The following is a 15,696-nucleotide window of genomic DNA, read 5'->3' on the forward strand; positions in this document are numbered from 1 at the left end:
GACTTTTCTGCTCAGGCTGGTTTGAACCGTGATCCTCAGATCTCACCCTCCCGAGTAGCTAGGATTACACCAGTGTCTGGCAGGTGCTTGATTTTCAAAAGTCATATTTTTTGATAAAGTACAAGTATTATCTCATTTCCTGCCCTTTAAGAATAGCAAAAATGAAGCATGGGAGTATGACTCAAGGGGTAGAATGCCTAGCAAACACAAAGTCGAGAGCAAGTCTCAGTACCATCACCAAAAGAAAAAAAGTAAAGTATAGAAATGTTTATGAATCAGCCCATTGGTATCTCCAGAGTATTTATATGTTGAAAGATAAGTGGTTTGTGAGAATAATGAAATTGATTTTATCTTCTTACTTCTTAAACATTAGGAACGTTGTCAGTTCTTATTCTGATATCCAGGTAAGACTGATTGCATTTTGTCTTTTTTAACTAGATAGAGGATACTCATGAATATTTCTATGACTGTCTCTTTTTTGCTATTCACATGCATAAGGGGTTAATCCAGTTAATGCTTTGTGAACTGCTTTGGTAACACTTTATTCAACATAATATATGAAGTCGTACAACTTATATATGCTAATATGAGAAAAATGGCTCCTGAGTTGAAAATAAACACTGAATATCATGTTACCTTAAGAGTTTTAGGAGTAGCTTTTTAAGGGTGTTATTTCCTGATTCAGGTGACCAAATAATAACACACAAAAAACAGTCAATGGGAATGTAAATTATTAAGCTAATTACATACTGTATATGTTACAAATGTGTATAAGAAACAAACGTGCTTCCTTAACTTCTTTGCTTCTTAAAAATTTCTTTTTCTTGGGGCTGGGAAGGTAGCTCAGTGGTAGAGCGCTTGCTTTGCATGCCTGAGGCCCTGGGTTCGATTCCTCAGACCACATAAACAAAAAGAAAAAAGCCGGAGGTGGCGCTGTGGCTCAAGTGGTAGAGAGCTAGCCTTGAGCTGAAGAGCTGAGGGACAGCGCCCAGGCCCAGAGTTCAGGCCCCACAACCGGACCCAAAAAAAATAATAATAAAAATTTCTTTTTCTTTTGAATTACCATCTTTGAATGTTAGTGACCTTCTTTTTCTCTCCTTAGAGCTGGCTGGAGCTGGGAAATAAGCAAAGAGCCACTGCTGCTACCGGCATGAATGACAAAAGTTCCCGCTCCCACTCCGTTTTTACCCTGGTGATGACCCAGACCAAGGTACTGTGGTTGTCAAGTACTGTCCTAGGGAAGATAGTGAAGCCATGTCTTCTATAGTTTAACTCTTTTTTTTTTTTTTGGTAAATCTAAAGGTTAAAACAGTCATGAAACTATATAGACATAAATGAATTTCAGGAAATTATAAATTACTTTGAATAACTATATTTAGCAATATGTTGTCATTTTTAAAAACTAGTACAAATACAAATTAATCACTAATACTAATTAACATATAACTGATAAGATCATATCAATATGATAATAGCAGTAATATATGGTAATTATACAATATTTGGGAAAACATTACATAGTAGAAGACTTTAAAATTTATCCATAGTTTCCACTATTCAATGCTCTGTCGCATCACAAGCAAATTCAGAAAATCCCTAACAATTTTATGCCATTAAAATTCTAGGCAGAGATAATTTTTTTAAACTGTGTAATATCCCATTAATTTACAGTTGCTAAATTTTTCTCTACTGTTAGACATTTGTATTGATTTTAAGTGTTTTCCTGTTATACTAGACAACAATACTCTGGTGCACTAAGCCTTTCTCCATTTATAGTTGTTGGCTTACTAGAACTGAGTAGGGTGGAGTTTTAATCTCTATCATTTCATCTGTTTCATTTTGTTATGATCCAGCCCCTGCTTGTTACATTCCTAGTAGATCCTGTGGATATCTGGGTATTATAAATGACTGCAATTTAAAAATGGATGCTTTTAAATGAACGACGTTGTTTGTAATCTTGTCTATGTCTCCCTCTTAAAGACATTGACAACAAGTCATAGAGGACTAAATTCTCCTAATATTTTTTCTGTAGACTGAATTCGTGGAGGGGGAAGAACATGATCACAGGATAACAAGCCGCATAAACCTAATAGATCTGGCCGGTAGTGAGCGCTGCTCCACTGCCCAGACCAGTGGGGACCGACTCAAGGTACCTCACATGCTCTTCTCTGTCTTTTTCTTTTGAGCCTTGGTCTCACTGTGTTTCCAAGGCTGGCTTCAAATTCTAGGGCATTTATCCAAGGGATTGTAAGTCGGGTATGGTAAAGACACTGGCACACCTATGTTCATTGCTGTACTATTCACTATAACCAAGTTACAGAAACAGCACAGATGCCCTACAACAGATGATCAAGGAAAAGTGATGTATACCCACAATAGAATTTCATTCATCTATCAGGAAGAAATAATATTGTATCAATTGCAAGACAGACCTGGAAAAAATTACACTTGATCTTAGCCAAAAGGCCGAGAAAGGATAGACCTGGAAAAAATTATGTAATGAATTCATTCAGGCTCAGAGAGACAAATGGCATGTTTTCTCTCATATGTGAAAGTTAGATCTAACTTATAATGAATAATTATGATGAAAACACAAACAAGGGCAAACATACATATACACAGTGAAACTGACTAAAGTACAATATAAGAAAGGGTAGGGTCCAGTGGCTTAACTCCTTTGAACAGTTCACCTATAGTTCAGCAAAGTGAATACTAGGAGGCCGAAACATGTCTGTGTGAGGGGTGGGGTTTAAGGAAAGAGTCTGGACAAATGGAGAGAGGAAGGGTGGGTGACTGCAGACAGGAGACTCAATGTGCAAATGTGAAAATGTAGCAGGGCAACTTAAGGGGTCCCTATGGTAGAGAAGGGGGAGAATAAAGGAAGGAATGACAGTGATCAAGATGCATTGTACTCATAAATTGACGTGTTGAATGGTAATCCCTTTGTGCAACTACTGAAAATAATAATAATAATAATAATAAATCTGGGTTATAAGCAGTCCCCCTGCCTTAGCCTCCCAAGTAACAGACTGCAGGTTTGCCCCAGTTCCTGTCTTTCTTTTCTCATTTTGATGAGATTTAGTTATGAAGACATTACTTACAAGCAGAATTACATATATGTATAATATATATTACATACATATACACGCACATATGCAATACATCTATACCTGTATAATATACTTATACATTATGCATATATAATTATGTATATAATATATATTATGTATATTACAGATATTTACATAGTTGATAGCTTATGATTACATCATTGAAAACTTTAGAGCTGCATACTTTTTTGGTTATGATTACTTTTCAAGGAAAGTTAATAAATTCTGTGTCGTAAAAAGTTGGTACTTTAGGGAAGAACATATTTAGTAATTATATATGGGGAGATATCTGTTTTGCTGCTTTGTTAATGAGAAGAAGAAATATTTTGATTTTCAATCTTGCATACAGGAGGGCGTGAGCATTAACAAGTCCTTGCTAACCTTGGGAAAGGTTATATCTGCACTCTCAGAACAAGCAAACCGAAGGAGAGTTTTTGTTCCCTACCGTGAATCTGTTCTTACATGGCAAGTATCTTTTGAAATATAAAGAACCATATCAAATATAGGCATAGTGCACGTGGTAGAGCACTTGCCTAGCAAGCATGAGGTCCTGGGTTCAGTCCCCAGTAAGACACACACAAATGCACACACATATTATATAAAATACAGTGAATGCTGTGAGGAAAAACCGGTTTCATACAACTTTAAATCAGAAAAGAAGTGCTTTAGTAATGTGGATTCTAGATAGAAAATTAACCCAGTTTTTGTTTGGTTTTGTTTTGGTGTTAGTACTGGTGCTTGAACTCAGGGCTTAGGTGCTGTCCCTTAGCTTTTTTGCTCAAGGTTAACATTCTACCACTTGAGCAACTGCTCCATTTCCAAAACTACCTGGATTTGAATCTAGGTAGTAAGCTCTGTGACTTGGGGCAATCACTTCCTGGCACAGCCTGTTTACTCACTAATGGGAATGGTCTCAATCCCTACCTTCTGCGGTGAGCATCTTAGTACATAATGCAGAGTCTATGAGTGCAGATCACTCCTCCATCAAGTTGTGTCCAACTGTTATTAGTGCCTAACATGATGATGTTACCAAACATTGCTGTGCATAAAGTGAAATTCAGTTATTGTGTGTACCTACCCCATAATGCCTAGTACCTAATGCTTAGTGTTTTCATCAGTGAATATAGGTTTTATTTCTAATCCATTATAAAGGCACATTTAATATTCACTGAGAAGTGTTAATGTCAGGAGATGGTCCCCAATTTATAGTGGTTTGGCTTATGATTTTTCTACTTTACCATGCAGAGATTGTGCTTTAGAACTTGATTTTTTTTTTCTTTCTTTCTGGGACTGGTGATGTGCTCTAAAAGATTCTGATGCTGGGCAGCAGCATGGCACCAAAGCCATGTGATCCCCAGCCAACCAGCCAGCCATGTGAGCCCCAGCCAGTCACGTGACCAGAGTCCAGAAAAAAACTGTTCTGTTCTCTAGCAGTGTCACTGTACTGCTAAGCTGTGGTGTTTGCTGTACTAGTTGCATTCAATACTTTTTTGTTTGTTTGTTTGTTTGAGTCATGGGGCATGAATCAGGGCTTGGGTACTGTCCTTTAAGCTACAGCTTTACTTCCGATTATCTGTGGTTAGTTGGAGATAAGAATCACAGGGAGGGCTGGGAAGGTGGCTCAGTGGTAGAGCGCTTGCCTTGCAATGCATGAGGCCCTGGGTTCGATTCCCCAGCACCACATAAGCAAAAAGAAAAAAGCTGGAAGTGGCGCTGTGGCTCAAGTCGTAGAGCACTAGCCTTGAGCTGAAGAGCTGAGGGACAGCACCCAGGCCCAGAGTTCAGACCCCACAACCGGACCCAAAAAAAAAAAAAAAGAATCACAGGGATTTTTCTGCCAGGGATGGCTTCCAACCATGATCCTCAGATCTCAGCCTCTTGAGTAGCTAGGATTATAGCTATGAGCCACCAATGCCTGGCTTTCAATATATTTTTAACTTATTATTACTTATTTATTTTTATTTTTTGCTGGTCCTGGTCCTTGAACTTAGCCTAGGTGGTCCCTAAGCTCCTTTTGCTCAAGGCTAGCACTCTACCACTTGAGCTACAGCACCATTTTGGCTTTTTCTGTGATTAATTGGGCTGGCTTGAACACTGATTCTTAGATCTCAGCCTCCTGAGTAGCTGGGATTATAGGCAGGAGCCACTGGTGCCCAGCTGACTTATATTAATTTTAACTTATATTGGGCTTCTCAGGGTGAAACCTCAGCTTAAGTCTGGGAGCATCAGTGTACTATGGTGACCAGGACTACATCCTTATGTGACAATGACACATCTTTAGAATTGGTTCATTAGACTGTGATTACCACCTGGAAACTTGGAAGGAAAGGGCAGTTCTTTTTTTTTTTTTCCGGTCGGTTGTGGGGCTTGAACTCTGGGTCTGAGTGCTGTCCCTCAGCTCTACAGCTCAAGGCTAGCGCTCTAGCACTTGAGCTACAGCGCCACTTCCGGTTTTCTGGTGGTTTATTGGAGATAAGAGTTTCACAGACTTTCTTGCCCGGGCTGGCTTTGAACAGCGATCCTCAGATCTCAGCCTCCTGAGTAGCTAGGATTACAGGCGTGAGCCACCGGCGCCCGGTTAAAAGGGTAGTTCTTTTTCATACCTTTGGAAAGTTAGGACTACTGACATTCATTCTTCACTAATATAAATGTATTTTTAAATCTGATACTTTTTCCCCCCTAAAATAAAACTCTGCACACAGTACAATATAGATTTTTTTTTGTTTATATACCTGTTATTTGAGGCTGTGGTCAGTCACACTGGAAATATGAAGACTGAGGCATAATCCCTTCCCTTTGTAGCTTGCCATCTAAGAAAGAAGAGCTGTCCTCCCAGTGTTTGATGGTTAGCTATGATTTATGCCTTTGCACAGATCATCTGGCATTAAACAATGTGGAAGGCAGGAGAAAATAATGTGTTGTGAGACCTAAAAATACCTATAGTGCCAAAATGATTTAAAATGGTATTATTGAACCAATAGGGTATAAAATATCTTGCTATATTTATTCACATGTGTACATTGAGTATCGTGACTGCATTTGCCCACCCTTCCATTTGTCCACGCTCTTTCCCTTAAACCCCAATGGATATTGTAATATCAAATATGGTATCCTATTATATAACATCAAATATAATATCCTATTATATACCCTATTTTTTTAAACTATGTAATATCCCATTAATTTACAGTTCCTAAGTTTTTCTCTACCGTTGGACATTTATACTGATTTTAAGTGTTCCACTGTTACACTAGATAACAATACTCTAGTGTACTAAGCCTATATATATATATATATGTATATATATATATATACATATATATACACACAGATAAATACATATATAAATAAAACCCTATTGTATACCCTATTAGAGTTCAATTTGTGCTTTCTAGACAATAATGTAATTAGCTTGTTGTAGAAATAAAGTTTAATTGTAACTTTTCTGCCCTCAAAGGCTCCTTAAAGAAAGTCTGGGTGGAAATTCAAAAACTGCCATGATTGCTACGGTCAGCCCTGCATCCAGCAACCTGGAAGAAACCTTAAGCACACTCAGATACGCTAGCCAGGCACGCTTGATAGTCAATGTTGCTAAAGTCAATGAAGATGTGAATGCCAGGCTCATCAGAGGTATGCTTTTTTCTCAAAACCTAAATATTTTGCCACAGTTTAAACTTACATATTAATTCAGCCTTCAAAGGAGCAATCTTAAGAAAAGCAAACATTTTTCCCCCATATCTAATTATGATAGATTCTAAATAGTGATGGAGGCAGATAGGGAGATGGACAGGAAGACAGAAAGACAAGTCAATGGTGAGAGAAGAGAAGAGTGTAAGGCCATAGAGAACAGCAGCAGTAAAGAGGAAACGGCAGGCATACAAAACCTTTACAGCCAGCACAAGTGGCTTACACCTGTAATCCTAGCTATCTAGGAGGCCTTCTCCATTCAAAGCCAGCCCAGGCAGGAAAGTTTGTGAGACTCTTTATCTCCAATTAACCAGCAAACCCCCCAAAAAAAACAAAACAAAAAATAGAGCTGTGGTTCCAGTAATAGCCAACTTTGAGCAAAAAAGCCAAATGAGAGCCTGAGGTACACACACACACACACACACACACACACACACACACACACACACACACGCACGCACGCACGCACGCACGCACGCACGCAAACATATGACCACCTTTCTGAAAAGTAACCTAAAGCAAATGGGGCTGCTGGAGGAATGGCTTGTGTAGTAAAGGGTCTCCTAACAAACACAAGGTCCCAAGTTCAAACTCCAGCACCACAACTAGCAAACAACACAAAATAAGCAAGAGTTCTGAAATCCAGCTTCAGAAGTCTTTGATCTTTGTTCCACATGTCTTTATGGATGATGTTTGTCCAAGACAATTCTGATTTGTCCCAGTGTGACTAACATACAGATACCTCTGCCTTTCAGAAGTGTGTCACTTGGTTGTCCCGTTAACAAAGGGAGAAGTTATTAAGATGGGAGTGCTTTTTCAGGTTAAGGTGGGGTAGAGCTATGTAGGTCATGTTCAGTAAAATATAGCTGATTTCTCTAAAGAGTCTAATTTTATTTAGACATATTTAAAATTCCATATGAAATAAATGATTAGAGTATTATGCCCAATGTCAAGAATCATCACACATCAGATATTCACTAAGCATGCATCTTTTTACAAATGCTTAGAATTGAAAGCAGAAATTGAAAAGCTAAAAGCTGCTCAAAGAAACAAGCGGAATATTGACCCTGAACGGTACCGGCTCTGTCAGCAAGAGATAACATCTCTGAGGATGAAACTGCATCAGCAGGAGAGAGACATGGCAGAAATGCAGAGGTAAGATACTGAGTGTGCTGTGGTGAGATGGAGGGAGGGGGCACTTTGTGATTATTCTTTCATGCTGCTCCTAGGGCTTGAGCTCAGGGCCTAGGCACTGTCCCTTAGCTTTTTTGCTCAAGGCTGGAGCCACAGCCTCACTTCTGGCTTTTTGTGGTTAATTGGGGTAAGAATCTCACTGACTTCTGCCTGTAGGCCTTGAATTGCAATCCCCAGATCTCAGCCTCCTGAGTAGCTAGGATTACAGGCGTGAGCCACCAGTACCCAGGCTGGGAGGGATGTTGGTGAGAGCATACTGAATGTCTTTCTCCTTACCCTCCCGGTGAGCAGAGCAGTCCGCTTTCAGACTGCCTTGTTTAAAGGTTGCTGCGGAGCTTCCCAGGCTGCCCTGGTCCTCTCTAGATTCTCAGTCTTATGTGTCTGGTTGCTGTAACTCTGTTGTTTTTGTTTTTTTTGGAAAGGGTTTGGAAAGAAAAGCTTGAACAGGCTGAGAAAAGAAAACTTCAAGAAACAAAAGAGTTACAGGTATCACTTGGACTTTCTAAACTGATGAATAAAAAAGTAGACAAATAGGCAAGTCTAATTTCTCAAATATTTCTGGGGTGCTGACAGTACAAAGCAGTACCATAAGGAGAGGTAACAGAGAGTTGTTAAGATCAACTCTGGCTGCTTAGAGCAGCTAAATGTCTTGCTCTGGTCACTTTGGTTCCACATATTTGCTAAACATCTGTGTTCTAACTCTCAGAGCTGGCAGTCAGAAAGTTGAAATATAGTGTCACCTGATTGGATAGAACCTATGGAACTGCCAGTTCTGTAAAGTGTAGCTGAACACTGGCAGTGTCATAGGGTTTGTCCTGTTGCAATGAAAAGTATGTAAAAGGCAGAGAAGCAGGAGAGAGGAGGAATAATTGGCTTTGAGGAGGGTTGTTAGCAAGGAGGACTTCAAAGAGAGAGCATTAAGCAGGGTTTTGGACAATGAATGGGAATTTGCTAGACCAATGAAATCAAGACTTGTTAAGTGAAGTAATACCTTGTTTAAAAGTGGGAAGGAGCCGGGCATTAGTGGCTCACGCCTGTAATCCTAGCTACTCGGGAGGCTGAGATCTCAGGATCTAGGTTCAAAGCCAGTCCAGGCAGGAAAGTCCGTGAGACTCTTATCTCCAATTACCCACCAGAAAACCAGAAGTGGTACTGTGGCTCAAGTGGTAGAGTGCCTTGAGCTGAAGAGCTGAGGGACAGCACCCAGGCCCAGAGTTCAAGCTCCACAACTGACAAAAAAAAAAAAAAGTTGGAAGGTACCGCAGGGCTTGGATCTTGAAAGGATTCAAGAGATTCAGATAGTTGGAAATTAACTTGGAACAGTATAGACTGGAGAAAGATGTAAAACTCAGGAAGAACCTTTGCATTTTACATGGAGGGGTATGGCGTGAGCAGGTGTGTGCAGTGGCTTCTCTGGTAATATGTGAAAGATGGATTTGAGCAGAGAAGATAGAAGTGCATAGCAACTCCTTGTCTCAAAACCGAACACCCAGCCTTTGGCTGGTGGGAATGTGTGGTAAGCCTTCAGAGGAAGGGGGAACTGGGTGTGATTAGAGGTAGGCTTTGAAGCTCAGGTAAGATTTCAGTAAAGAGAAAGAAGAAAGCATTGTAGGAGGGGGAAAAGCACATGAGAACGGAGGTAGGAGAGTTTGCTGAGTTCTCAGAAGAGGGTGTATGGATCAGTTTGGTTGGAATGAACAGGTTATATGAACTCATAAGGAGATACAAGTTGAAAGATACGATGACTTTAAGAACTTGATTTACAAGCCAGAGAAATCATGTTTTATTGAGTAGGAGGTGGAAAGCCATTGCAAGTGTTTGACCAGGGAGCTGACATTTTGAGTGCCCTTCTGAGAGAATTCATGTGGTATATGATGTAAGGTGTGTTAGAAACGTAAGAAGGGGGGGGGGGTCTGAGAAGGTGGCTCAGTGGTAGAGTGCTTGCCTTGCATGCATGAGGCCCTGGGTTCGATTCCTCAGCACCACATAAGCAGAAAAAGCTGGAAGTGGGACTGAGGCTCAAGTGGTAGAGTGCTAGCCTTGAGCTGAAGAGCTAAGGGACAGTGTCCAGGCCCAGAGTTCAGGCCCCACAACCAGAAAAAAAAAAAAAAAAAAAGAAACATAAGAAGGGCTAGCAAGGTGACCCAGGAGGCACTGCGCATCTGACGTGAGTCAGTTCTTGCAGTAAGACGGTGAAATTGAACATGGAGCCTGAAGAAACTGCCATTCTAAAGACCAGGGAGAATTAAAATGGATGTAGCTAGGAGTGACGGGTTGATGTAAGAGTGGATGGCAGGTGGTGAAGGACAAAGAAAGGTCAATATAAACTGCATAAGATGGTAAAGTACAGAGAACTCCAAGGAGAGAGTCTAAGAAATCCTTAATTTTGTCTAAAAATCCTTTCATTTCTTTTTGAGAGGAGGGCCTTGAACATGCTAAACATATACTACGTGGGGCCCCAAGAAGCCTTGAATTTATTGAGACTCCATCATAATCATTAATTTAAGGTGAATTTAATAATTTCATGCTGGGATCAAGATTGATTTAATTTTCTTTTTCAAATTTTGGTCTGACATCCACCAGAAAGCAGGAATTACATTTCAGATGGACAACCATTTGCCAAACTTCGTCAATCTCAACGAAGACCCACAGCTGTCAGAGATGCTGCTGTATATGATCAAAGAAGGAACAACTACAGTTGGGAAGTGCAGACCGCACGCCAACCACGACATTCAGCTGTCCGGGGTCCTGATTGCTGATGATCATTGGTGGGTTGAGGGTCCAAGGCATACCCACACATGCCAGAATGCGTCTGTGTTTTGTTAAGTGGGGCCTCCTTCATAGGCATCTGTGTATGCTGATTCTTTGCTGTCCTTCAAATCTATCTTCCAGCCAGGAGAAACAATTCTTTTTAAAAAAATATATATTTACAGTATTTTCTAGTATTTATTAGTTAGAAACTCTTAAAATTGTTATTGTAAAGGTGATGTACAGAGGGGGTTGGAGTTACATAAGTCAGGTAATGAGTACATTTCTTTTTGAACAGTGTCTCCTTTTCCCTCGTTTTCACTTAGTCCCCCCACTCCCCTCCCTCACAAGTTGTATAGTTCATTTTCAACTTAGTGTCTAGTGAGTATCCCTGCTGCGTTTCTTCACCCTTTGTCCCACCATTTCTGTGCTCCCTCCTGCTCTTCCCTGACAAGATTAACTTATGTACAAGACAAAAGGTACAGAAAGCAAAAACAGCAACAAAGGAGGAAAAAAAATTAAAGCCAAATAACCTAAAACCTCTTGCTTCCATTTCTTGGAGTTCTGAGAAACAATTCTTGAGTGTTTTATAAAGACAGCAGATGAGTTCCTGTCAGCATAAGCTATGGTGTAATGTTCTCTATGACATTCCTGATCTGACTGAAGGGTAATTTATTTTCTCGCAGTTCTGTCCCTTTAATATAGCAAAACTTAGGGTTGAAGTGACAGATTAATTATTTTTATTTTATATGAATTTTGGTCACATGATTAGAATGATACTTGTTTCTCTGTGCTGTTGGAATGGTGATGTTTATAAATTGTTTTGGTTCCATGTTGTGGGTGTTCGTTCTTTGTTTGCTGGCTGTGGGGCTTGGACTCAGAGCTTGGGTGCTGTTGCTTAGCTTTTATGCCCAAGGCAAGTGCTCTAACTGTGCTTGAGCCACAGATCTACTTCCAGCTTTTTGATGATTAATTGGAAATAAGAATCTCTCTCAGACTTCCCTGCCTGGGCTGGCTTCGAACTTTGGGCCTCAGAGCTTAGAGTCCTGAGTACCTGGGATTACAGGTGTAAGCCACTGGTGCCTGGCTGCACTATTTTTAAATTTTCTCTGTGTTGATGGTTTTCTCTACCGTGAAGCTCTTGTGTTAGTGCAGTCTGGGTGCTTTGTTGGTGGGCATTTGGGTTATTTGTAACTTTTTGCAATTACAACATTGGTGTGTGTATTCTTTTTCATAATTCTTGACAAAAATGCAACTTATTTCTGCAGAGCAGTTTCTCCAACTCCTGTTAAAGTTATTAAGACTCATCTATTAACCCAGAAAGTTAGACAAGTAAAATAGTTAAAATGGGTTCACTTATGGGAAACTATCCATTTTTAATACTTTTTCCTTGTATTTTTTTCTCCTTTTTTATTTTCATTTTCAGAGGGGCTTTTTTTTTTGGGAATTACTTTCAAAATATATGCAGTGAAAATTCTTCCTCACCACTAGTGGATGGAATTGACTAAAGGCCAGGTTTTTTTTTTCTTCTGGAAACTCCTAAGTCTAGTTGAAGAAAAATATAATAATTTTAAGTCTTTGCTGCTATAAGTTGATCTAAACCTCGCCGCCAAAGGCAGGAATCACACGGGATCATTCCATTTTGTCCTTTTCTTACCTTTTAGAGTATGCTGTGCTTGTGACCAGTGCTTCTTATATTTTTACAGTACAATCAAAAATTTGGAAGGGACGGTGAGTGTTATCCCCATTGGGGAAGCAAAGACTTACGTAAATGGAAGACACATTCTCCAGCCCACAGTTCTGCACCATGTAAGTTCTGGTGGGGAGGGGGGTGGGTTACCTGGTATTCATCATCAAGTCCTGTACATGCATACACCCATGCATATACACAGAGAAAATATTTAGCAAAAGTGAGTTGCTATCATTTTTATGTTTATTATTAGTAGTACTAGATTATCTTGAATTGTTGAGCTAATTGATTTTTTTCCCTTGTAGTTCGTTTTCATTCAGACCTGCCTCAAATAGCAAATATTTTTGTGCGCTTTAGGGCGATCGGGTGATTCTTGGTGGCGATCATTATTTTCGATTTAATCATCCAGTCGAAGTCCACAAAGGGAGAAGACCATCCAGTAGAGATACTCTTGCAAGTGAGGCTCCGAAAGACTTTGAATTTGCCAAAAATGAGTTACTTGTGGCACAGAGATCTCAGTGAGTATTACTATTGGTGTGGAGCAAGAAGGACTTTCCAGAAGAGAGGGCCCTGGTGTGTAAGGCTCCAGCGGCTACCACCACCTTCTGTGACGTAGCTTTCCCTGTCCCCACATTCATTTGTTTAAGAAGCTCTTTCTTACTAGGCATCAATTTTTGTCTGGCACTCTGCAAAATGCTGGATATACAAAGAACAATTCTTTGTATACAAAGAAGCCTTGCCCTAGAGGAATTTATCATCCCATGAGCAGACAGCTCTAACTAGTGATGTTCTTCCTATGTGGTGTGAAGGTATACACGTGACTCCTCATCCTGACTGGGGGTCACTAAGGGTTTATTGGGGTCCCTAGAATAGAGGCTCAAGAAAAAATGAGCAGTTAGCTCAAAGCAGGCTGGGGGATGCCCACTTGCTTAAGCAGATCTTAGCAAGATAGTGAAGTATACATATTAAAATGCTCAACAGTGTGGGCTGCTGCCTCTTAAAGAACAACTAAAGAATGGCAATTAGACATAAGACACTCACATTGTGAGAGAGGGCGCTGGCACCCACGCTTGATGACACAGGCTGTGTCATCAGTTGAGACCAGTAAAGAAAGTGAGTGCCGTGTGGCTGGGTAGGAGAGAATGAAGGAGATAAAAATCAACAAGGCTTATTGACTAAAGAGGACAAGAGGAAGAGGAATCAAGAATGACTTAACTGTGCTTTTTACCTTTTAAAAAGCCTAAATCTACATTTTTCCCTCCTTAATTTTTTAAAAAAAGATACCATTATAGCCTCCCCTCCACCTTTGGGAGACAAGCTCTAACTTTATAAGCCAAGCTGACCTCAAACTCATGATCCTCCTCCCTCAGCCTCCCAAGTGCTGGAAGTGCAAGCTATCATGCCTGGCTCCATTTTAGCCTATTATTATTATTATTATTATTATTACTATTGCTATTATTATCTTATTTATTTTTTTGCCAGCCCCACGGCTGAACTTAGGGCCTGGGTGCTGTCCCTCAGCTCTTCAGCTCAGGGTTAGTGCTCTACCACTTGAGCCACAACGCCACTTCCGGCTTTTTCTGCTTATGTGGTACTGAGGAATGGAACCCAGGGCCTCATGCCTGCAAGGCAAGCACTCTACCACTGAGCCACCTTCCCAACCCTATTATTATTATTGTTTTTTGGTGCTGGTCCTAGGGCTTGTACTCAGTGCCTAAGTGCTGTTGCTGAGATTTTTTGCACAAGATTAACACTCTATCACTTGGGTCATAGCTCTACTTCTACCTTTTTTTTTTTGTGGTGGTGGTGGTGGTTAATTGGAGAGAAGAGTCTTACAGACTTTCTTGTCCAGGCTGGCTTTGAACCATAATCCTGAGATCTCAGCCTCCTGAGTACCTAGAGTTACAGGCGTGAGCCCCTGGCACCCCGCATTGCAGTCATTTTAAAGCGTGCAGTTCATGGCATTTTGTGACTTCACATCATGGAGCCATTGTGGCCGTGTCATTATCCACACTGACTATCTCAGCAGCCATGTCTCCTTCTCACTCCTCTATCCCGATAGCCCCCCTTCTTTTGACGTTCTTTCTTTTCTTAGTAAGACGGAATGCCCATTACTATTTTTTGCAGCGCTGAGAGATTAATGTTACTGGGAAGAAAGAAGCTATTTAGTTTTCTATTATTATTGACCTTTTTTCTTTTTTTCTTGAGAGGTGACAGTTAATACTTTGAGTTATCAAAACATAAAATTAGCTGTTTGCCAGTGACCCATGCCTATAATCCTTTCTACTCAATGATGATCTCAGTTCAAAGCCAACCTGAGCAGACAGATCTGAGAGATTCTTAATCTCTAACTAAGAAAAAGCCAGAAGTGGAGGTATGGCTCAATGGAGCAAGAGCCTGAAGCCCTGAGTTCAAGCTCCAGTTCTGGTATATAGAATTATCATGAATGATTGAAATATGGTTTCATAGGCTCTCGTAGGACATGCTTTTAGGGTTATTTCATTATTTTCCTTATGTATATAACACAAAAAGTATTGATTTCTGAAGTATAGTTGTTAGTCTACCATTGTTAGCTTAAAATAAAAGTGTCCTAGTCTTGGGTTTATTATGTCAACTACAAGTGCTTCAGTGTCTACTAAGACATATTTTTTTTTAATAAAATTTGTTTGCTTTAAGCATTAGAAAAATATTTTCACTTAAATATCAGGCAGTAATAACTAATGTAGAAGTAAGCAGATTTTTAACCTGTTTTATTTTTTGTTTACAAAAAATTCTAGTTGAGCACCAGTGGCTCACGCTTGTAATCCTAGCTACTGAGGAGACTGACATCTGAGGATTGCAAAAAGCCAGAAGTAGACCTGTGGCTCAAGTAGTAGAGCCACAAAAGCACAAAATCTCAGGCTTTGAGTTTAAGCCCAAGTACCTGCCAAAAAGAAAGAGGGGGAAAAATAAAAGGAAGATTAAAGAACACATTTAACTTATTATCAGAAATTATCCTAAGATTTAATTTTTTTTCCAATGGGCAGTATTTTAGTATGATTAGGATTCCTTTGGTATAGGAAGATTTCCTAACCATGCATCCTATTAACCTCTTGCTACTTTGTAGACTTGAGGCAGAAATGAAAGAAGCCCAGCTGAAGGCAAAGGAGGAGATGATGCAAGGAATCCAGATTGCCAAGGAGATGGCTCAGCAAGAGCTTTCCTCTCAAAGAGCTGCGTACGAGAGCAAGATCCAAGCCCTGGAAGCAGAACTGGTAGCGTGCGGAG

At 40.1% G+C, this 15,696-nt stretch overlaps 1 protein-coding gene across 1 annotated transcript in view; it reads left to right on the forward strand.

The window, feature by feature from the left end:
- Kif14 (kinesin family member 14) overlaps positions 1-15,696 on the forward strand; it is a 47,182-nt gene that overhangs the window by 8,309 nt on the left and 23,177 nt on the right. The window contains exons 7-17 of the mRNA XM_070041871.1: positions 374-404; positions 1,103-1,210; positions 2,033-2,149; positions 3,460-3,575; positions 6,568-6,740; positions 7,805-7,952; positions 8,414-8,477; positions 10,575-10,759; positions 12,446-12,548; positions 12,787-12,947; positions 15,536-15,683. Coding sequence (XP_069897972.1) covers positions 374-404; positions 1,103-1,210; positions 2,033-2,149; positions 3,460-3,575; positions 6,568-6,740; positions 7,805-7,952; positions 8,414-8,477; positions 10,575-10,759; positions 12,446-12,548; positions 12,787-12,947; positions 15,536-15,683 — 1,354 coding nt within the window. The remainder of the gene's footprint in view (positions 1-373; positions 405-1,102; positions 1,211-2,032; positions 2,150-3,459; positions 3,576-6,567; positions 6,741-7,804; positions 7,953-8,413; positions 8,478-10,574; positions 10,760-12,445; positions 12,549-12,786; positions 12,948-15,535; positions 15,684-15,696) is intronic.

The sequence above is a fragment of the Dipodomys merriami genome, unplaced genomic scaffold, assembly GCF_024711535.1.
Source record: "Dipodomys merriami isolate MVZ:Mamm:240054 unplaced genomic scaffold, mDipMer1.0.p SCAF_31, whole genome shotgun sequence".
Taxonomy (NCBI): Eukaryota; Metazoa; Chordata; class Mammalia; order Rodentia; family Heteromyidae; genus Dipodomys; species Dipodomys merriami.